The sequence below is a fragment of the Python bivittatus genome, unplaced genomic scaffold, assembly GCF_059951505.1.
Source record: "Python bivittatus isolate LINGU-HERP-01145 unplaced genomic scaffold, Pbiv_v1 ctg000580_np1212, whole genome shotgun sequence".
Taxonomy (NCBI): Eukaryota; Metazoa; Chordata; class Lepidosauria; order Squamata; family Pythonidae; genus Python; species Python bivittatus.
This window is the reverse complement of record NW_028277087.1, coordinates 6,473,833-6,497,346: the sequence shown is the minus strand read 5'-3', so window position 1 is coordinate 6,497,346 and position 23,514 is coordinate 6,473,833. Positions and strand designations below refer to the sequence as shown.

Below are 23,514 nucleotides of genomic sequence, written 5' to 3'. Positions count from 1 at the left end.
TTTTTGTACTCAGATCATGATCTAAACAAAAGTCTTCTCAGAGGTGAGCCGCACTGAGACTGTGGCAACCTTAGCAGCCTCTACAGATCCATTCAAAATATTATTTTAGTAGCCAAAAAACAGAATCTTAAGGGATCTCAAAATGTTATAAAACTTTGACTTTTATGTGTAGGACAAGGTTCATAGAATCCGACAGATGAAGGGGAAACTGAAGCCATCAAACCCAATCAGGTGCTTAGTAGAAATTAGCAGAAATTCTTCCTTTCCTTTCCTTTCCTTTCCTTTCCTTTCCTTTCCTTTCCTTTCCTCTCCTCTCCTCTCCTCTCCTCTCCTCTCCTCTCCTCTCCTCTCCTCTCCTCTCCTCTCCTCTCCTCTCCTCTCCTCTCCTCTCCTCTCCTCTCCTCTCCTCTCCTCTCCTCTCCTCTCCTCTCCTCCCCTCCCCTCCCCTTCCCTTCCCTTCCCTTCCCTTCCCTGGCCACCCATTCACACACCTCTGGGCAATTCACAAGAGTTAAAACAAACAATATAGTCAATTAAAAGTGATCATGCTGGAAAAGAGGTAGGAACCACAGCCAAAAAGTGACAGGCAACTTCAGTCTCATAGGTGGGTTCACACAACATCCCAGCCCAGGGCTTGTGGAAAGGGCTTTGTCTTTAAGTCTCTGTTGAAGGACAGCAGGGTTGGGGCCAGATTCCTCCCTGACGGACAGCTGCCCAGTCTCGGCTTGAAGACATCTGACAAAGAGGACCTCTCTTGGTCCTTGGCTCCACAGTCCGAGTGTTCTTGCTGTTAAGAGGCTCTTTTCAAGTCTTGTAATGGGATCTCTCTTCTTGTAACTTCAGCCTGGGGGTTGCAAACTCTCTGTTGTGAAGGTCGTGGTTGAAAAATCTCTCCTCCGAAATTGTTTTTGCTTCCTTTTGTCCACCTGACTCCTTCTTGCAGAACCCCTTCCATCTCCACATGGATCGATGTGGTGACTTTGAGACTCTCCTGGACTTGCTGGTCACCATCTTCCACGCCAACAGTTGGCAAGATGTCACCCTGGTTTTGTGCCAAGCGTGGGACGCCTCCGGCTTCGTGGACCTCTGGACCAGCCACACCAACCTTGAGAAGACGGTTGTGGTGGACTTGAGCTTCCTTGATGAGAGAGAAGCAGCTCGCCACCTTCGGCGGCACTTGGAGGAATACCGTGAATTGCCCAGCCCAGCTTTGCTTTTTGGCTGCAATGCCCGACTCTCCCAGCTCGTCTTCCGGATGGCAAAAGAGCTAGGAGTAACTCAGCAGTTCCACTGGATTCTGGGGCAACCCCAGAACGTGGATGAGCTCCAGACGGAGGGGCTGCCCCTGGGTCTCTTGGCCTTTGGGGAGGTGGACAGGCCCTCCCTGGAATACTTTATCCAGGACGCAATGGAGCTGGTGTCCCGTGCCATTTCTCGAGCTGTCTACGTCCGACCTGACCTCGCCCTCATCCAGAGCATGGTGAATTGCAATGACAAACACGTTGTAGACTCTGAGTCCTCTGGGCTCTACCTTTCCCAGTGAGTAAGCTGCTCCTGATAGCTGATTTTTGGATACATAGGAGTAATAGTTCCCCCTTCTCCCAGCATACACACATTTCTCTGTATATACTTGGCAAGGCCACTCATATACAATGGACATCCTTCTTTAAGGAAAAGGAATTCTGCAGGGACTCATTCAGAGGTGCAACAGGCAGGCATCCCTGAGGCTTCTTGTTAGATTGTGCTTCTATATTTTCACCAGGTCTGCATGTAAGAAATTAAATTGGGTTGGGTAATTATGGTAGCATGAAATTAGAATTATGAGGGATGAAATCCCAGCTAATTTAGAAGGCACCAAGTTTATATGCAAAGTGCATCTAAACCAAATGTGTCAACCTCAAATAGAAATGGGGCCCACTAAAAATTTAGGAATCCTAAAAATAGGATTCCTACAGGCTGCATATTGACTTTGAAAACCACACATTTATGTCTTTCTTTTTTTATTAATATATCAACACAATAATCAGATAGGAACCAGATATAACTAAAACATAAAAAAGAAACATTATTATTATGAATTTGACAATTTGTTTTCAATATTTATTTGTATTTATGTGTATTTATATATATGTGTGTATGTGTGTGTATATACTATACTGTACTACACACACACACACAGGTAGACCTTGCTTAACAACTGCCCTATTTAGTGACTGTTCAAAGTTATGATGGCATTGAAAAAGTAACTTTATGATTGGTCCTTGCACTTATGACCATCACAGAGCCCCTGCAGTCATGTTACTGAGATTCGGGCACTTTACAACCGGCAAGTGTTTACAACCGTTGCACCATCCCATAGTCACAATCACCTTCTGACGAGCAGAGTCATTAGAGAAGCTGGCAGTAAAATCGCAAGTCGCGGTCACGTGATGTCTTGCTTAACCACCACAGTGACTCGCTTAATGACTGAATGGGAAGTGACATCATAAGTCCATCATGGTGATGTGCTGTTTTGCTTAGTAACTGTGTTGCTTTGCAAAGAAATTACTAGTCCCAACTGTGGTCACTAAGCAAGGACTACCGGTATACACACGTGCACGGCCACACACACCACCTACTCCCACTTATCACCTCCCTGCAACGTTCCCTCTATTTTCTGACATCCCATGTGTGAAAAAAAAATGTTTTGTGTGGCTTTTCCAAAACCAAATACAAGTGTGTATGCCACAATACTAGAATATGAGTATATTGCAAATACATGTAATAGTGACATGTTAAAATATTTACTTATTTCTTAGTTAAAATACAGAAACTAGAAATTATAACAGTATGTCAGATACACGCTTGAAAGTTGTGCCTTCAAAGTGATTTTGGACTCCTGGCAACTACCCCCGTGCTTTTCTTTGCAGCATTTTTGAGAAGTGACTTGGCACTTCTTTCTTCCTAGGGGAGAGAAATGTGACTACCCCAAGGTCACCCTACTGGCTTCATGCCCAAGGCAGGGCTAGAACTAACCAACTTATGGTTTCTAGTCTGACACCTTAACCACTACACCAAGCTTTTTTCATATACAGTTTATAACATAAACTCACTAGTCACTAGTGACTGGTAACTGCAATCAATATTTTGTAAGCATTTAATTTCTCTCCCTCCCTCCTTTCCTTCCATCTTTCTGTCTTTTGAAATTTGATATTGTAATGAAAGAAAAGAAATTAAAACAGAAAAAAGATAGGAAAGCATTTTACAAAAAGCATTAGCATCACCTCCTCTCTTTCATTTTTTCCCCATTCTTTCCTTCTTCTCTCAATGTATACCGAACTTAATTAAACTTTAATGATTATTAATTTAAAAATTGAAAGTTTCATAAAGTTAACCATGATCGTGGGCCTTGTGCAGCCTGAAACACAACATATATTAATTAAACCTTTTTTGGAGGGAGAAGAGAAATGAGTTCGACTTCTTTGGGAGAGAACAATTAAAATTAAACCTTTTTTTTTGAAGGGAGGAGAGAATTTAAGCCTCTTTTTGGGCGGGGGGGGAGGGAAATTAATTCAGCCTGTTTTGGAAAGAGATATCCTTTGTGCATTGGAGGCTTTGAAGTCAAGAGCAGGTCATTGACCAGTGCCAGGCTGCCTGCCCGACGTCCCAGGAAAGGGGCACAGCCTTGCTGCCTCCGCTTACAGGTAGGTCTCGATTAGTGCTGATAGCAAATCCCACGAAATGGTCACGTTATTCGAATTTGCACTATTCAAAGTGATATTTCTATGGAAAATAGAGCAATTGGTTCGATGGAAATAGGCAATGAACATTTTTAAACATAATTAACAGTAAAAGTTTAAAAGAATATACAGAAGTTACAATGGCGCTGAATGAGGGGACTTACCGCTGTTCCTCGTAGTTGTGGCCGTTGCAGCGTCCCCACGGTCATGTGATTGTGATTTGGACAATTGGCATCTGGCTTGCAGTTACGATGGTCTCAGTGTCCCATGGTCATGTGATCACCATTTGCAACTTCACTGCTAGCTTCTGACAAGCAAAGTCAGGAGGTTGGACGTGACCACGGGATCCTGTGACTGCGTGGGATTCACCTGACAACGGCAACTGGGACGGTCGCAACTGAGGTTGTAAGTCGGCATAGTCACATGACATTACGGCCTCATTGCTTAGCACCTGAGTTGACGGTCCCAGTTACCATCCTTAAGCAAGGACTACTTGTATTTACAACTTACATTTATTTTTAACAAAGTCACGGAATACAGTCGTTATAAAAAGCAAAAGAAAAACAAAAAAATTCTAAATATCATTCCTGTCTATCTTCTAGATAGATGGATCTCATAAATATTTAAAATAAATAAATCAAGTGAAACAAAGGCCAGCAGATTGGAGGATAAACCCATATCCAACGTATTCCGCTGTATTTCTTCAAAACGAGCCTCTTCTTTTTTTCAGCGTTCCTTGAACAGAACCTTCCTCTTCTCCATTTTGCACACACAGCAATTAGCATCTGAAACCCCAATGGCAACTGTGCATGCACTAGCCGCACATTAACTGAATTTTGGCTTGCATTAAACACAACTAGGCATCAATGTACAATTCGCACTAAATCGAATATCGTACTATTCGAACTCGCACTAAACATGACCGGCCCGTAATTGTAGCAGCAAGGTTGCTTTGCTGCTGCTGCTGCGGTTCATGCTTCTGTCACCTGCTCGGCGAACTCTGCTCTGCAATTCAGCTCAGGCAGCAAGCTTGTGCAGGACTCCTCGCGAGTTGCAAGTCCAGTGTTTTGGCAACTGGTGGCTAAATTTATTATTTAGCTTTAAAATGTAATATTGTCTATGCTTTGTTGTATTTTTATTTTGTTTTCTTAAATATTACCCAACGGCATTTTCATCTGGTTCGGGCCGTGTGTTTGACACCCTTGATCACAACCACGGTAGAGGCTTCCACCGGTTAGCAGCTGAATGGAGCGGAGTGTTTTAGAAATTCAAGATTCCTAATTTTCTCTCTCCTTACTTCCAGCTTTTTAGCTAACACATCTTTCCGTGGCCAGACAGGCGAGGTCTTTGTGCGCAACGCATCTCACGTCCACACTGACCATCGCTACAAAATCTGGAGCCTGCTGAGGGATTCGGTGGGCCAGCCCACGTGGGTGACCGTGGGGAGCTGGAAGGGGGGCGAAATGGAGGCGGAGGAGGGCAGCTGGCCGCAGCATCTGCAGCGCAAGAACCAGGCCGAGGGCGGGGGCTTCTCGCGCATGAAGCTGCGGGTGGTGACCTTGGTGGAACACCCATTTGTCTTCACCCGGGAGGTACGTAGGTGCATCGGAGACATGGCACCAGCGGAGCAGAGCTGAATGTCTTACAAATGTTTCTCTTTTAAAAAATATAAAATTGTGCAATGTATAACAGCCTTCTGTCAGCTTGCCACTCTACAGATGTGCTGATTGTCGCATCCATCATCCACATACAGAAGATCAGATTGGCTGGGAACAATAGATGTTGTAGTCCTGCATAACCAAAAAGAGCCAGATAGAAAACATATGTATACTTTCTTTTTCTGCATTGGTATCTGGTGCAAACGGTGATATGACCCCAAAACATGATAAAAGAGGCATCAGAGTATCACGGTGCAAACTCTAGTCTTTCAGACATGCATCCCAACATTGCACACAAATACATACAGGTAGTCCTTGCTTACCGACCACTCATTCAGCAACCGTTCAAAGTTGTGACAGAACTGAACGAGTGGTACTTACGACTGGCCTTCAAAGTTCTGGCTGTTGCGCCATCCCCGCAGTCACGTGATCACGATTCGGACGCACGCTTCGGACGGTTGTAGTGACTTGCAGTCACGTGATCGCTATTTGTGACCTTCCCTGCCAGCTTCCCACAAGCAATGTCAATGGGGAAGCTGGCAGGGAAGATTGCAAGTTGCTCCAGTAAGTACTCCTGGCCTCCCTGCAGTGCCACTACCACCTTGCCCCAGCCTCCCTGTGCTCGCACGGTGCCACACCCTGCTTCCCCTGGCCTCCCAGCACTCATACACAGCCTGTGTCAGGCCCCCCAGGGCCTCCCCATCCCCCCATGGCACCCCCCCATGGCATCCCCACGCTCCTTACCTGGAACTCCCACCACTTCCTGCTTAACAACCCATGCGTCTTGAGGTTACGACGGCAACCAGAACTGCCAGAATTATCACTAAGTGATGTGGTCGTGTGACATTGTGCTTTACAACCGCATCGCTGAGCAATGGCAATCCCAGTCCCAACTGCCATAACCTGAGGACTACCTGTATGGTAGCCTTCAATGTTTACATTTAAGGAAAAACTTCCTGACAGTAAAATCTTTACAGCAGTGGAAAAGTCTATATTTGGAGGTAGTGGGTTCTCCATCACTGGAGATTTTGAAGAGGCTGGATAGCCACCTTTCAAAGAAGAGTTAATTAATTTTCCTGTATATTACAGAGGGTTGAACTAGATGATCTTTAGAGTCCCTTCTAGCTCTACGATTCTATAATTCTCTGATTAGTTCCTTCTTGCTCCTATTCTGCGGTTGTAAAGAACCACCCGTGGTGGTTCTTCCTGCTGAATCTTTTTACAAAAAATGCACAAGGCAAGCATTTGAGGAGGGAGGTTACTCAAATTAACACGCAAGGCAGCTTACACAACCCCCTGTACACACAATGCCTTGCCTCGCATTCTGGGCAGAACTCAGGGGCATCCAGGGGAGGGTGTCAAAAAGGTCAAGATGGCAGCCGTGTGTAATGGGCAGAAGGAATAACCCTGAGGAGAGGAGGCAGAGCCGTAAGCAAAACAGCAGTCAGATAAGAGAAATCTGAATCCAAGGCAGAAATGTAATCTTTTTACTTTTACTTTACTTTTGTGACCTCTCCTGCAGATGCCCCATTTAACCTCGGTATCTTAGCTAATTTGTGGCATTTCTCATTCTAATTTTGAAGTGCAGCTTTAAAAGTTTCCCCTTTTGAGTGACCTTCCACCTGGTAGATAGGCCTTTAATTCCCTAAATCCAGTTGCAGGGAGCTGGGATCTACAGATTTGGAGGGTGTCAGGCTGGAGAAGGCTGAACTACATGCTTCTTCTGTTCAGCCACTTTTATCTTCTGCTTTATATTTAAAAAGTGTTCATTGGTGCTCTTTCCAGGTAGATGAAGAGGGCAACTGCCCAGCTGGACAACTGTGCCTAGATCCTCACACCAATGACTCCTCTGTGCTCGACACCCTCTTTGAGGAGCTGAACTCAGAGAATGGCTCTGTGCCGGTGGACTACCGAAAATGCTGCTATGGCTATTGCATCGACCTCTTGGAGAAGCTGGCTGAAGACTTGCCCTTTGACTTTGACCTCTACATTGTGGGAGATGGAAAGTACGGGGCCTGGAAAAATGGGCGTTGGACGGGGCTGGTGGGAGATCTGCTGAGTGGCACGGCCCATATGGCAGTGACGTCCTTCAGTATCAATTCAGCCCGGAGCCAGGTGATGGACTTCACCAGCCCTTTTTTCTCCACCAGCTTGGGCATCCTGGTGAGGATCCGGGACACAGCATCGCCCATCGGGGCCTTCATGTGGCCACTGCACTGGACCATGTGGGTGGGCGTCTTTGTGGCCCTCCACATGACAGCCCTCTTCCTCACCTTGTATGAATGGAAGAGCCCCTACGGCATGACCCCCCATGGTCGCAACCGCATGAAGATCTTCTCCTACTCCTCAGCCCTGAACCTCTGCTATGCCATCCTTTTTGGACGCACTGTCTCCAGCAAGACACCCAAATGCTGGACTGGCCGTTTCCTCATGAACCTCTGGGCCATCTTCTGCCTCTTAGTCCTTTCCAGCTACACAGCCAACTTGGCCGCAGTGATGGTGGGCGAAAAAACGTTTGAAGAACTCTCTGGGATTCATGATCCCAAGGTTGAGCAGAGACTTTCCTTCTGTGCTCCTTGCCCTTCTTTCACAGCGTCCTGCCTTGTCTCCCTATCTTACTCAAATTCTTCTCCATCTTCCTCCTTTCCTCCAAATTGCTTCTCTGCCTCTGCTTTGGCTGTGTCTTATAGTTGAGCTTGGCCTTCCCTCCATCACCTTCCATCTTTGCTGACTGTTCAAAAAAAGAACAATTGTGTTGCATCTAACTAAGGTTTGTTGACTCCAGTCTCCTTCTCCCCTTGATGTTCCAGGATGGTCAAAAACTCTGAGATGCCTGCAGGTTCTCTCCCTTGCTATTTACCCCCAATAGCAGATACTCAGTGTAGGCTATGTCTAGGGGCCCTGTATAGCCAATTTTGACTACCCCTTTGCATATCTCCACTCAAATTCCCCTTCCTCCATGAATTTATCTACTCCTATTTTAGAACAATTGAAGTTTCTGGCTGTCGTCTTGAGATGGTGAAATTTTACATGGATATTTCCTTGGGTGAAGATTTCTTCCGCCAACTTCAAACAGGTTAACCTAGTAACCAGATGAGATCAGAATCGGGAAGAGAAACTTCTTTTTCTGCTTTTTCCCCACACGCTGCACAGTTTTTAAAAACCTCTTAAAATATTTCATTTTAGTTGCATTCCCCCTAAAATGCAATTCTCATCTTCATTCCTATTTGTGCACTATTTCCAAAGTCCCACGCTTGCCTCCCTCCCTTGAAATCCCAGAACATAATCCTGCAGGCCTTCTTCTCTGTTCCCAAATCCTCTGTGATGTTTATCATCTTTCTGTTGCTGATATTTTCTCCACTGGTTTGGTGGAGATCCCATGAAATCACATCCTTTCCCTCTTTTCTGCTTTTCTTTCCCTTCTTTTGCCCTCCACCCTGATTTCTGTTGCAAGCATTTTAAAGAGCGTTCACATTAAATGAAAAGAATCCCCCCCCCCACAAATCTAGGGGCAGATTGTCTGATCCCAGTTTTGCTTTCTGCAGCTCCATCATCCATCCCAGGGTTTTCGTTTTGGCACCGTCTGGGAGAGCAGCGCAGAGGAGTATATCAAGAAGAGTTTCCCAGACATGCATGAATACATAAGGCGGCACAGTGTCCCTACCACCCCTGCGGGGGTCACAATGCTCAAGTAAGAACAATCTTGGGGAGGAGATGCTGGTGTTGTGGTTGATTGGCCTCTGTTCCAGTTCTAGTTCCTGCCTTTTGTGGCCACTCATCTCATTTCAAAAGCTTTCTGGAGGAGACCACTTAAAATATATGGAAATATGTTTCTTCTTAAGGACATGCTCAGTTGGTTAAGAGGGGGCTAGGATAATTCCTTTCTCCAGTCATCTGTGTTGTGCTAACAGGTAGAAGAACTGCAAGATGTTGGACTGGCCCTGAGAGTTCTAGTGTCCCGTCAGCCATGGAAGCCCCCAGAGGACTTTGGGCCAGTCCCTCTCTCCCAGCCCAACAGCCACTGTGGTCTAGTGGTGAAGGTCCTGAACCAGGAACAGGGAGATCCAGGTTCTAGTCCCTCCTCTGACTCTGGGCCAGCCCCTCTCCCTCAGCCCAAGAGCCATGGTGGTCCAGTGGAGAAGGTATCGGACGAGGAACAGGAGAACCCAGGTTTGAGTCCCCCCTTGGCCAAAGAAGCTCCTTGGGGGACTAGACCTGCCATTTTCCCTCAGCCCAGCCCAGCCCACCTCACAAGGTGGTTCTTGCAGGGGAAAAGGAGAGAAGGAAACACTGCATGTATCACCTTGAGCTCCTGAATAAAAAAAGATGGGATATAAATTGCAACCCTCAATTAAAAAGAAAAAAGAGGCCGGTCTAGGCATTCTGTCTCTATTATACTTTCCACCTCAACACCCCACTGCCACACCGGGGGGGGCGGGCGATGGGTTACCATCCTCCCCCCAACTGTCCACAGCTTACCAACTTGATGGGGCCATTGTGGATGGTTTTGTTGCTGCTCTGGAGGAGGAAAAACTCCGAAAGGGGAACTCTCTCAACTTCCTTGCGTTAGTTGGGAGGACGTGGACAATAGCTCCTCCCTTTTCGTCGGGGCATTGGCGATTGTTGCCCCTGGCACAGGTTGGCAAAGGGGTTCCTTACCTTGCCAAGCAGCGGACTTTTGCTAGATGTCCAAAGGTTGGTTTATTTCTTTTGCTAGACACCCAAAGATTTGTTTGTTCATTTATCTTGCTAGACTTCTGTGCCGCTTCAATGGCCAAACAGCTCGGAGCGGCTTGTGGCTCTTCCCTTTCAAAACAGGATGAAAACAGCCCAACCCCATCACCTAATAGAGTATTCCTGTGCCCATATGGTTGTTCCAGTTGATCAAACGGATTGACACTTTTCATTTAGACAAAGCGACTGATAGGTTGAAGTATAACCCGAAAGAGAAAATATAGTCACCTTAGGCAAGTGATTTACTCCCTCCCAAATACACTAAACTCTTAGCTCAGCCATAAAGCAGCTGGAATGGTCTGCAGATGGACTGGGAAAGGATCCCAGGAGGCAAACATAGGATCGGGGAAGCAGTATAAGATAAAGTAACCAGGTTTATGAAATACAGCCTCTTTGTTCTCCCAAAACTGCCATTGTCTGTGAAGTACTGCCCCATTAGCTCATAGTTCTAGCTATTTCATTGAATGTAGGACGTGCTCTGTCCAGCTAAATACTTTGCTGCTGTATCCAGGGACATCTAAATTCTAATTTGCGTTCTACTGTCTATAGGAGGGTAGCATCCACCGCCTGCTTTTGGCGTGTCTGGCCTCCAGTATCAAAAACAAACCAGTTGGTGCTTCAGTGGAGTTGCGTGCTGGTCTCCGGTCCCAACGAACCCCTCCCAATTCTCCTACAACTGCAAGGACCATTTCCTGCTCCCCTGTTTCCGGAGCCAGTGAATTGGAGAAGCAGCAGGGCAGGACCAAAGGTCCCTGTGCTGGAGACAGTGGGAAGGATGTGAGAGGAAGGCCGTGTCCATGATGCAGAAAGAGGGCTGTGTTAGTCTAGGGTGGCAAAGACTCAAGAATCTGGCGGCACCTTTTCTAACGCGTTTTATTCGAAGGCATCGGCTTTCGTGAGCAGCAGCTCCCTTCATCCAATGCATGGCGTGGCTAAGCTGATGGAGGATTTAAATTGGGTTGAGGGGAAAAGGTGGAGAGGAAGGTAGATTTTGTGCGTGTTACGCAGGTTACACGTGAGACAGATTACAAGGATCTTATCCATTATAATGTGTGAAAACCCCACTGTATTGGTTGAGACAATGCCACTGATATTTGTTCTTGGGCCTCTCTAAGTCTTAAGAAAGCAAGACAGGTAGTCCTCATTTAGCAACCGCAAAGGGTTCCAGCAACTCAGTCATTAAGCAAAGTGGTTGCTAAGTGAAAATCATGTGACCGTGACTGTGCTTAAGATTTTACTTCAGCTTTCCTTAGGAGGCAAACCAAAGCCTTCAGTGTGATTAAGGTCTTGTCAGTTTCAAGCAGCAGCTGCCAGCTGGCTGGAGAGTTCTATTCAACTAATTAAGGTCACAGAGCTAAGTTTGTTTACTTGCCCTTAGGACTTTTTAGGGAAGTGTTGTGCTGTCCAAAAAAGCAGCTCAGGAAGAGATTGCTCATTTAGGCAATCTTTCTGCTCTGTGGGGGGGGAGGGGGGAGGAAAAAACAGGTCAGGCACAGGGCAATGCCTACTAACTGGTTGTACAGGTAGTCCTCAGTTAACGACCACTCATTCAATGACCAAAGTTCTGATGGCACTGAACAAGTGGTGGTTATGACCAGTCCTCAAAGTTCTGGCCATCCCAGCACTCCCGTGAGCACATGATCACGATCTGGGTGCTTGGCCTCCGGCTCGCATTTACGACAGTTGCAACATCCCATGGTCACATGATCACCATTTGTGACCTTCCCTACTAGTTTCCCACAAGCAAAGTCAATGGGGAAGCTGGCAGGGAAGGCTGCAAATTGCTTGGGTAAGTCTTTCCTACCCACGCACCCTCCCCAAGCCTTGCACTTGCACCGTGCCTCCCCAGCCACTTGCACATCCTTGCTCACCCTCTCTCACCTGGCAGTTGCCACCCCAAGCCCCGCCTCGCTTGTGCCATGCCTCCCCTGCCACTCGCACACACTCACGCAACCTCTTCCACCTGGCAGCAGCCACCAAGCCCCGCTGCACTCACCCTGCACCTTCCCAACCAGCACAACCCCTCACTCCCTCTCCCACCTGGCAGCAGCCACTTCCTTTGCAACTTCCTGCCGGCTCCTCCACTGACTTTGGTTGTTGGAAGCCGGCAGGAAGTTGCAAAAAGGCGCTCGGCTAATGACCCACGATTCTCACTTAACAATGGCAATGGGGACTGCAGGGATTGCGGTCGCTAAGCAATGCAGTCACATGACATTGCGCTTTACTACTGCATCACTTAGCAACAGAAATTCCTATCCCAACTACCGTTGTAAGTTGAGGACTACCTGTAATGGCAAGCATGTGACTGAGAGAGAGATGCTGTGATGGTCATAAATGCAGGCATTGGTCGCAAAGTTACTTTTTCAGCACTGTCATAACTGCAAACAGTTGCTGTCCAAGGCAGTCACTAAATAAGGACTACCTGCAGACTCAATTTATGCTGCCCAACTTGACAGCAACTTGCTTCTTCTCACCAGGACCAGCCCCCCAAAGCTGAATGCCTTCATCATGGATAAATCCTTGCTCGATTATGAGGTCTCCATTGATTCAGACTGCAAACTCTTAACAGTTGGGAAGCCTTTTGCTATTGAAGGTATGGCAAAAATATCTGGATTGGGGGGAAGCATCTGGAGGCAGAGCAAGGAAGGGATTCAGTAGCCAAATGAGGCTTTAGTCCAGATCGACTCATTCTGTTCAAAACAGGAATCTTCTGTCTTTAAGTGAATCTGTGAAATATTAAAGCTTGGAAGATGCACAAAGGTTTCTCCTTCTTCCATGGAGAATGTGACTTTTATTTTTTTTTAGTTCTTCCCCAGGGGGCTCCAAAAGGTAATTATGCATTGGCTGATGAAATATTTCACTTTGTATTGAGAAACCTGACAGTAAAAATAGGGGCATCTGCAGTGTGTGTGTGCACATGTGTGTGTCAAAAAAAGTCAGTACGGTGGCTTTGATTATGTGGCCATGGCCCCCATTTTGACCGTTTTGACCCCCTGGACTTCCTGAGTTAAAATAATGCTGATCTATCCGCAGTCGATAGCATGGGGCAGCAAAAATCAGCAAAATCTCTTCCTGTGTCTGTGGCTAATGGGGGGGCTTTCTGCACGTGCTCCGTCTCTCGGCTGTTCCACTCCGAGTAAAGGGTTTCTCCTCTTTTGCACCCCTCCCAATCTCTTGGACTGTGCCAGGCTACGGCATCGGCCTTCCTCAGAACTCGCCTCTGACCTCCAACATCTCCGAGTTCATCAGCCGCTACAAGTCGGCCGGCTTCATGGACCTCCTGCACGACAAATGGTACAAGATGGTGCCCTGCGGGAAAAGGGTCTTTGCCGTTACTGAGGTATGGAGGCTCTGCGGGAGGGAGCTTCCTCTCCTTGCCCGCTCCCACCCCTCTGACTTCCTGATGCACCGGGGTGCACTGATAATGCACCAGCCAAAGGTGGTTGCACCAAGCTCCTTTGGAGGTGGCATCTTTCCAACATGCAGGAATATTTTTAGTAATGCTTTTAACTGATGTTTTATGTATTTATATATATTTATGTTTTTAATGTTTGTTGTGAGTCGCCCAGAGTTCCCCCCCTGGGGGGAGATGGACAGGTGAGAAATTTAATAGATAGATAGATAGATAGATAGATAGATAGATAGATAGATAGATATGCACACAAGTATTCCGAGAGGTTTGCCATGCCTCCTCCTCCTCACTTTGGGAGGCGGGCAGTGTTTTACACATGCACCCCAGTGAGCTTGAGAAGCTGTGTTTCCAATTTGCACATTCCAAGTGGGGTTAATCCTGCCTGTCTTCCTTCTTTCCCCATCGCTTCCAGACTCTGCAAATGGGGATCTACCACTTCTCCGGCCTCTTTGTGCTCCTTTGCATTGGACTCTGTGGCTCTCTGCTCACCTCCCTTGGAGAACACATCTTTTACCGGCTCATCTTGCCTCACATTCGGCGCAAGAAAAAATTCAATTATTGGCTCCATACCAGCCAGGTGAGGGATAATCTTGGACACACGCATACAATTAGATGCATTGTGTGGGCTCAGTCGCACAGGGTGGAGGGTCTTGGTTGGTTTTGAGAGAAAGCAGTGACTCCTTGAGCTCACGAGCTGCTTTGTGGCTTCCCACAGTCTTCTGTTTGTGTTCGAGATTTTAGGATCTCAAAAAAGAAGGAGGGATTTTGAGAAAAACGACAGAGTTCAAAACGCATATGCAGAACCAAGATCATTTTCTAGGACGTATTTATAAATTGTTGCTGAGATGTGACACAGAGGCAGAACCAACTAAAAATGGGATGCTAAAACTGATGCAAAATTTGAGAGAAATAATGACAGTGGACCAAAGCAAAGAATAATCATAAAACTTGAGCAGTTGGGACCCTCCCCCCAATTATTCTCAGAGAAGTTATTTTTCCCAGTTATTTTTCTTCATCTTACAAATTTCTGAGGCCTTTATTTTTTTGTGGTTTTTATGTGCCTAATCCAGAAAATACACCGGGCTCTAAACATGGGACTGGAGGAACAGAGGATCAAGAAGTTGAATTTAGAGAAAAGGTAATTTTTTTTCACATCAGCTGTTCTGAACTGTTTTGGCAACCCTTTCCACATTATGCTTGTCTGAATAATATGTGAATTTGATTATACATTTATTTCTATTGCCTCCTGATAAGAATGGATTTGTTAGCAGTGTAATTGAATATTTGAACTGTTTTAGTGGCCAGGGCTTGCCCCACCTCCAAAGCTAAACAGCATCAGGCCTGGCTCATACTTGGATGGGAGGCCTCCAGGAATCCCAGGTCTATAGTCTAGACCAGTGTTTCCCAACCTTAGCAACTTTGAGATGTGTGGACTTCAACTCCCAGAATTCCCCAGTCAACTAGTTTCTAGCCTGGTGCTTTAACCACTACACCAAACTGGCTCTTGTAAAAACTTCAAGGATTATGGAGTTTTCTGTAATCAAAATGGGAGAGCATCTTTTTCTCCCCCCGGCCAAGAGGGCAGCTTTTTTATTTATTACATTATTGATTACTTATTTCTAAAATTTATATAGCCATCCGCCTCAGGCTTGTGACTCTAGGCAACTCACAGCACTAAAAACACTGAAAATAATAGTTCATCAAAACAACAATACTACGATATAACTGAGGCTCCTAAAAACTGTCTTACAGTCAAAAACTCTGAGGGAAGAGCCAGATCTTTAAGGCTTTTTGGGTCAGAGCTGTCCAGATCTTGGGGGGAGGGGGGAGCTGTTCTATAGGACATGCACCACAACAGAGAAGTAGATTACCACCAGCACCTTGACTTGCACTCAGAAGACTAGTGAAAGTGAGTGCAGCCTGCAAAGCAAAGGTGTTACATACAGGTAGTCCTCATTTAGTAACTGTTCACAGTTACGACAGTGATGAGAAAGTAACTTTGTGACCAGTGCCTGCATTTATGACCTTTGCAGCATCTCTGTCTCTCTGTCTTGTGTGAGGTCAGTTGTCTTGTACCTGAGCTGTTTTTTTTCCTCCACCCTTGCAGCACAGTTTGCCTAAATAAGCCATCTCTTCCTGAGCTGCTTGTCTCCACAGCACAGCCTGTCCCTAAAAAGTGCTAATTGCAAGTTAACAAGCTCAGCTCTGTAACCTTAATTAGTCTATTAGTAGCCAGGGCTGGCTGGCAGCTGCTGCCTGAAACTGACAAGACCCTAATCAGTTTCACACTAAAGGATTTCCCCCCCCTAAGCAGCTGGTGACTGACTTTCCTTTCAATGTGTACTGTATTCCCCATTACACAAGAGAGCCTGCTTACTCTCTTGTAATCCGTTCCTCTCCAGTGAACGAACATTCAAACATTAATTTCCTTCTTGGTAATTATTCCAGCGCTGTGGTAAGCATTCCAAAGGGCAGGGGAATGGGGAAGAAGGGCTATAAGTTTTGCCCTTTTACCGTCTTCCTCATGAGTCGAGTTCTGAAAACCTGCCCTGCCATTTGGACTTGCCTAGCTGTTCAGGGTTGTATCCTTCTGATGCTGTGAAGCAAAGGAAAGCGCAAGTAAAATCATAAGCACAGTAGTGGTCACATTATTTTTCACTTAATGACCACTTTGCTTAATGCCAGTCCCAACTGCAGTCACTAAATGAGGACTACCTGTACACATATCCTGGTGCACCTAAAATTGCTGCATTCTGGACCAGCTGCAGGTTCCAATGCTCTTCAAAAGCAGCCTTATGTACAGCACATTGTAATAGTCCCACTGGCAGGTGACCAAAGCATGTGCGATCACAAGCAGAGCCTCCCATTCCACGAATGGACGCAGTGGGTGCACAAGATGGACATGTAAAGGCCCTGCTGGCTGGCTGTGGCCCACACATACAAGGGGGTGGGACTTTGATCACGATGTTACCACACACCTCTGCAGACTCCCCTGCCAAGCAATCTTTTTCTGGCTGGGGTGAATGCACTATTTTATCTGTTTTCTTTTTTGGCAGCTGAGGACGATGGGGATGGGACAAAGAAAAAATAAATCAACAGAGGGACCAGGCCTGAGTTTTTGGCCCATTTTTCGCAGGGTTTTCCTGCTAAAATTAGCAAATGGCCTCCTTTTGTTGGTCTTTACAGAAGCACGTTTTGAGGGGCTCCAAGGGGTGCAGAAAAGATCAAGCTGCCTCATTTGGGCTGCAGGAGGCCCATTCCTGGGCTGTTTCATAAATTATATATTTTCATCCTAAATGGTCTGTGTCTCTACTGTTATTTTTCCCAAGTTTGTGCATCTTTACTGAGCTTAGGATTGGAATTCATTGTACATTTTCATATATGTGTGTGCCTGTAAAAAGGTGCAAGTACTTTTAAAGGGATTGTTAAATTGTCGCAATTCCATTTTTAAAGAAAAAATGGGACATCATGACTTTTTTGCTCTTTATTCTTTCCCTCTACCTTCCTCCAAAGATGCAACCTTCAACAGCCTCCAAATGAACCCGAGCCGCTGCCCAGCCAGGCAGGCTGGAATAACCTCCGTTGCACAGCGATGAAGAAGGAAGACAAACGGGTGCACTTTAACATTGATAACGCCCCAGAGGAGGCATCAGAAGATGAGAGACAAGGCCCTGTTGTTTGGCACTGCATGAACGGCCAGGACCCCCAGCAGGACAGCAAGGAAGCCAAGCAGAAGGAGTTGAAGGAGCTGGAGAGCAGAATTGAGGTTATGCGGGAGCAGCTGAGGGAAGCCCTGGTGCGGAAGAGCGAGCTCATGGTGGCCCTTGGACCACCCCCCAAAGCTCCTCGGCTGCCCCCTGCCCTGAAGGCACTAATCAGGGAGACCAATGAGGACAGGTGATGGAGTGGGGCAATCGAACTGGACTCTGTACGGACTCCTCTGTTCCTGGTGAAGAATGCCGGTGCAAAAAGCCAAACAATGAGAGAAGTAGACTATTTGTTGGGAGACATTTTGTTCTAGCTCTCCCTGCCTTCCCCAGATCAGTTTTCATCCCAGGGGCCGTGGGTTGCTGGTCACCCTTGTTTGCATGTGGAAAGTCCCCACTTCATCCCTGTCTATTGCAAAAGCCATCAGGCTGAGAAAGATGGTGGCACAACAGCCGACAAACAGGCAGGACTAGTTATGTTTGGGATCCGAGTTAATTAATTCACAGTTGTACTAAGTTGCCTTCACGGGTCCATGTTCAGCAGGTGCTGATTGTTACTTTCTGTTCTGTGAAACCCTGTTGCTGATTTGGGCGACCTAGAAGGAGCACACTTCTTGAGCTTTCGCTAGTCTTTTGACACCTGACTAGCCAGGCACAATTTCTAGGAAGCTTCAAAGAACGGGAGCTGCTGAACTAAGAGAAGACAGGAGAAGGCTGAGCAGAAGGGTGGAGCACGTATTCTGGAGAGCAGATTGTTTCTGGCTGAATCCACTGTAAAGCAACCTTCATTGCAAATTCTCTGCCGGGGACCCTGAAGCTCATTATCCATCACAGCCAGCTAGTAACCAGGCTGCATAGCCCAAATTGTGTGACTTGTTAAGTTAGCCACGTATGTCCATCAGGCACAGCCATAGCTGGGTGGAGGCAGAGTTGGGGGGCAGGCATTCAGTTCCTGGAATCCTCAACAAAGTTTGCCACGTTGACCTTGGAGGGGCTTCTGGAAGACAGAGTAGACAGTGCTGGACCAGAGGAAGCAAAGTCTCAGCTGATAGGATGCTGTTCTGATGTTAGCCAGAGGTGTCATAACTTAGCAGCACAGCCTGTGGCTAATGAAGATGCACATGGAACAAGCAGAAGAGAGACTGAATTCTTGGAAACAGTTTTATTTACATGGAGGGGACAAGTTCCTAGCAGTTGGGAGACACTGGGAGACATCCCAGGGGACAGGGCAACCAAAGACTGCAATAGGTCAAGTAATGACATCACCAAAGTGGACAGAGGTAGGATTCCTGGAGGGGAGGAGAGGGAAGCAATGGGGAGTGATATTGGGTAAGCCTAAACTTACGTGCCCTTTGGGGGATGGCTATTCCCTCCATCACTATAATTTCATTTCTCAATAGTTTTCCACCAAAATTTGGCTGTATAATTTTGAGATGGTGGGCACAAAGAACGGCTTCAGGACTTCAGAGGGACCTGCCCACCTCTAATTTGCTCTGGTCTCAGCGGGGGCAGGATTTGAGGCTTAGAAAAGCTTCTGCTGATTGGACTCAGGACAAGTCAGATGGACCCCCTGGCACATTTGGAGTTCAATGGTGCAGCATCCACTTTGCAGAGAGAAGGCTCCTGGCTTCCCTCCCCTCCCCTGAGCCAATTCTGGACAATAAAAAGGAGAGAGCAGCCTTCCTTGAACAGGCTCTCTCCTGATATTCTGGGTGGACACATCAGAGCCCCAAACCAAAACTTGAGATGGTGGGCATTTCCAACACATCAAAAGGGCACCAGAAGGAAGGATGAACAACAGAGCTGCTGCCAACTTCAGACTCGCTCTGCTGAAGGCAGCCTCAGAGTTCACTTTTTATATCTGGCCCCAGAGACCTTTTCTTGTTGCTATTATTCAGTTTACTGATTTGCACAGCAAACTGGCAGAGTTTGAAAATGTTTATCGCTGTGGGATTGCACTGGTGGGCTCCAACTATCCTTAGAAACTTTCCTTTTTAATTAGGCAAATCTGCGTGAAAGGTTTTTATTCCAGGGTGGGCAGAAAGCCAAAGGGAGGGGGTCTGAGACCCCATTGGCCCCCTCAACATGGAGGAGAGCAAGAACATCACCGAGCCCTGTGACCACACCGTATCATGGAAAGTACAGTAGAAAATCAAGCTGGGAGGGGGAAGTAGGGGTTTGGGTAAGTTTTATCTTCTACTTTATAAAATTTGCAGTGCACCTATAGATCTTACCTACCAGCTCAGGTTAAGCAAGGTTTCATTCAGGTGATCTGTGGGAAAATGGAGGAACTTCTGCACAGCTCTGTTGTAACACAGTTCACACATAGCACAGTTTTGCTTTATCCAAACCGTTTGCCTTAGGCGTGATTTCTTTACGTAGTTTAACATTCTGCCAACCCCCAAAGTCTCTCTGCTTAAGATGCTGGGATGTGAAAAAGTTTTTTGGGGGGGTAGAGGGCACCCTGTTCTGATCAAACAGCTTAGGCTTAACAGGCTGAGGTTTAGGTTGTCAAATGAGATTTGACAGAGCTTCACTTAGTTTCATAGCTCAGGTTCCAGAAAGCCTTTTCAGATCAGAGAGCAACTGTAGTTTTGTAGACTGCTTTGGCTGATTAAGATTGGTTCCTGAAAAATCCCCTTTTTCTGAATAGTATTATTTATAGAAAACACAGATCAAGCCCTGGTTCTCCACCCTGGTTTCCCGCAAACTGACATGCTTCTATTTGAGGAAAGGAAGAGAGACTGGGGCATAGTTCCTTAGTTCCTCACTTTTCCCAAACTACCCTCCATTGTATTCTTGATTTTTTTCTTTATTTTGCAGCAGGGGAGACTGAGTTGGTGAGATAACAAACCAATTCACATTTTATATCATTAAACCTAATGTACTTGAAGGAACTGGAGTAAATTGGCAATACATCACTGACTTTAAAATATTGGAACTTACTCCATTAAGTATGAATGCAGAAGTCAGGTTCTCAGCCATATGCCTGGTGGTAAACCAAACTCAAGTTTACAGGCAGGAGGATTTCAAACTTGCTGATTCCGTATATTTAATACTAGGTTTTCCTTTTCATCTCTACCAGTGACTTAGCAAACCAATTTAACAATGTACTCAGCTTGTAAGCAAGCAACTCTCAAGAGCAATTGATTAGAAAGTGTCAGCCCATTACCAAAAAATCCTGAATTGGTTTTTGAGCTTATTGTATGTTCTGCTTCAAATCTCTCATCTATATTTATTTAATTTAAAGACAGTGCACTGTCGTTCTACCCAGCCTGAAGCTTTTTTAATTGAGAATGAATAATATGCAGGATTCAGAATGAATTTTTAAGAAAGATGTGGAAATTCAGAAGTACAGCTTAAGTACAAGCAAAAACAAGATTGGGACCACTTCAGAGATTAACGGAGGTGTTCATGGCTATTACAAAATCCAAAGAGAGTCCCAATTCTTGTATCATTTAATACTAAGGAGGGCATGTGACAAGTAGAGTACTTGGCCTGCAGGGAAGAGGTCTCAGTTGAAGAAAAGTAGGAGGTATCTGAGAAACCTCTGAAATGAAAGCTCCTTCTCACCTCCAAGAGTTTTTCCCAAAGAGGTAGCAGTGAGCTATAGATAACCAGCAAAAAAGCTTTTTTTTCTGCTTAGAGGTACTAGATCTGCAAAAAATCCAGATGACCACTAGTGGACAGAAAAGAGAATTTAAAAGTGGTAACTCACCACTGTCATCTGGTGGTCACCCAGATCTTCCCAGCTTAGTGGAAAGTTGAGAAGTTTTTGCACAAGGTGGCCACCACTTCAATCTCTAGTTAAGTCTCAGATTGGAGGGACTGTCCTTCAGATGAGATGGGAGTAGAATACAACGAAGCTCCACATACTGAGTGACAGATCAAATGCAAGACAGATCCATGGCATGGAGAAGACCATCAGTGTCCAGCATCTTCCGCTAAACAAACCCTGGGCAGCAGGGTTTTTCTGCTAGAGACCCTAGGGCAGCCTAAGGACAATCTTTAGTGTCCCATGGCACTCAAGTGTGGGGGGACATAACTGCACTACCAGTTCATTGGAGCAGCACAGTAAGTCAAATATTTGTATTATATTTCCAATGGATTTGGCATGCCCGTTGTATTATAAAAAGCAGTGACCTTTGCCAAAAAAATAAGGGGGGAAAGGACTAAAATGCCAGCCCCTCTAAAGATGTCGCATCATGGTGACTCCTGCAGCCCGTGGCACCACAGAGGAAAAGATAGCCCACTTCTGTCCTTAAATGTTCCTGGCAGCAGAAAATACTGAGCTAGATAGAAACACCCCCACCAATTTTGACTCGGCCTTTCATAAGACTGTCCTATTTAAATCAGCTGTTTTCTTTAGCACCCTGATGGGAGTCATGTTTCATACTGAGCCGGAGAAACCTAGCCCCATGACAGACTACACCAGCTTAGCATGCACAAATTCATATTACAACTGTGCAGATCTCCAGAGTTAAAGGGCAAAATCTGAATTCAGAGCACACATAGGCGCTTGTGTAGCCCATCAGGGTCACCTTACGCTAAATGACTTATTTCCCGTAATTACACGGCAGCTGCAGTGGGTAGCCACGTGAGTCCAGAGCAAGATGCAAATGCTTTAACACGTTTCCAACAGGTGTTATGTGTGTGCGCCAAACACAGAATTTGTACTTTGAATTCAGCTCTCTGCACACCCCTACCTCATATATGTAATACTAAGGTTACGCTGTAGGGCAGGAAAGGCTGCAACGATCACCATTTTGATTATTTTTTGTGGAGATGAACAGGCTGGAAACCAAAGAAATACATGAGGTATGTGCCTAAAAGTTTCCACAGGGTCTCTTTGAGGTGACATTTTCCCATACAGCGTCTGGTATAAGGCAGTTTATAAATCTTACAAATAAATAAAAACCAAATAAATACATTTAAATGCCAAGTATCAATGCTCAAGCCCAATTTTTCAAAAGGAATTTGCTGAAAAACAAAGCAGGCATGGTTCTTGGGCATGAAACCAAAGTTCAAGTACATCTTACAGGTTCGCATAATCAGCCACGTCGGGGTTTTCCCTTTGGTATTTATTTTTACGCAATGCAAATTCAAGGGAGTTGGTGGGACCATAAAAGGTCTGTGAAGCTTTTACAGCTACGTGCAGAACAGCCTTCTGAAATCTGGTGCCCTTCAAGAGGTATTGGACCCCAGTTCCCACTGCTGCCAGCCCATAATGTTTGGAAATAATTGGAAGTGTAGTCCCACAGACCTGGAAGGGGCAAGATTGGGAGAAGGCTGAATTCAGCTACCATGCACATTTAAAAAAGACTTCTGTTGATTTTATTTATTTTAAAGCAAAACTAGATGGGTGATAGACTAAGAACCAGAAGAGGAATTAAAATATTTTCACTTTTAGAAAAATAAAATGATTTTTTTTTCTTTCTTGCCTAGTTACATTCTAGAAACGCAAACTTGGCTTTGGATTTTCTCCTCCCAAAAGGATCCTGTACTCTCACAGCCCAATATCTGGGGTGGGGAATGGAAAAATAAACGCAGGTGGATGCTCCAGTTGGGGGAATATTTTGTAATCTGAAGAACAGAGGCACTTTTAGAGAGATTAGTTCATATTAAGAACAGTGATAAGGCTTCCAGAGCAGGAGCGAGCAATATATTGTGACTGAAAGTCACGCTTGGGCCTGGCCAATTCAAAACGTGGGCGGAGCCAGCAGAAACCTCAAATTTGCTCTAATTTTAATATATGATTACATCCCATGGACTGAGTCTTCCTGCTTCTCTCACATTAAAATGGCAGTTTGGTGGTAAACGGGTGAAGCCCTGGTTTCCCTGAGCCTTATTCTAAACCTCTGAATTAGTGACTGAATTCCAGGATGCGTGGTGATAGCTGGAGGCCAAGAGTAGTGATGCTGAGCAGAAGACGGACTGTTAACAGAAAGAGCAGAAGCAAAGCCATTCATTTGGGGATGGGCAAAACCACCAGCCAGACCAATAAAAAGAGAAGTATTAGATCTGTAAAGGAAACTTAGCTCTCTATAAGAGAATATCCCTACCATGAACAGATGAACATTCCCTGGGAGCTGTGAATTTTGCTATGGTGCTGGCACTTGTACCCCCTCCCCCTGCCCCCACAAAGGGTATACTTGACAATGAGGAAAGGAAAAAGAGCAAATAACGATTAAATACAGTATTTATACAGCATATATACTATATATACTATATATATATATATACACGCACACATACAAACATTTTGTACATTAAACAGAATGAAC

The 23,514-nt window shown here is 45.7% G+C and overlaps 1 protein-coding gene across 1 annotated transcript in view; it reads left to right on the top strand.

Annotated features, from left to right (window-relative positions):
• Positions 1-22,701, top strand: part of GRIN3B (glutamate ionotropic receptor NMDA type subunit 3B) — a 47,099-nt gene extending 24,398 nt beyond the window's left edge. The window contains exons 2-10 of the mRNA XM_025171120.2: positions 944-1,539; positions 5,023-5,311; positions 7,163-7,924; positions 8,923-9,068; positions 12,589-12,704; positions 13,300-13,451; positions 13,936-14,100; positions 14,594-14,661; positions 17,037-22,701. Of these exons, the coding sequence (XP_025026888.2) occupies positions 944-1,539; positions 5,023-5,311; positions 7,163-7,924; positions 8,923-9,068; positions 12,589-12,704; positions 13,300-13,451; positions 13,936-14,100; positions 14,594-14,661; positions 17,037-17,424 (2,682 nt within the window). The 3' untranslated portion in view covers positions 17,425-22,701. The remainder of the gene's footprint in view (positions 1-943; positions 1,540-5,022; positions 5,312-7,162; positions 7,925-8,922; positions 9,069-12,588; positions 12,705-13,299; positions 13,452-13,935; positions 14,101-14,593; positions 14,662-17,036) is intronic.
• The last annotated feature ends 813 nt before the right edge of the window (positions 22,702-23,514 follow it).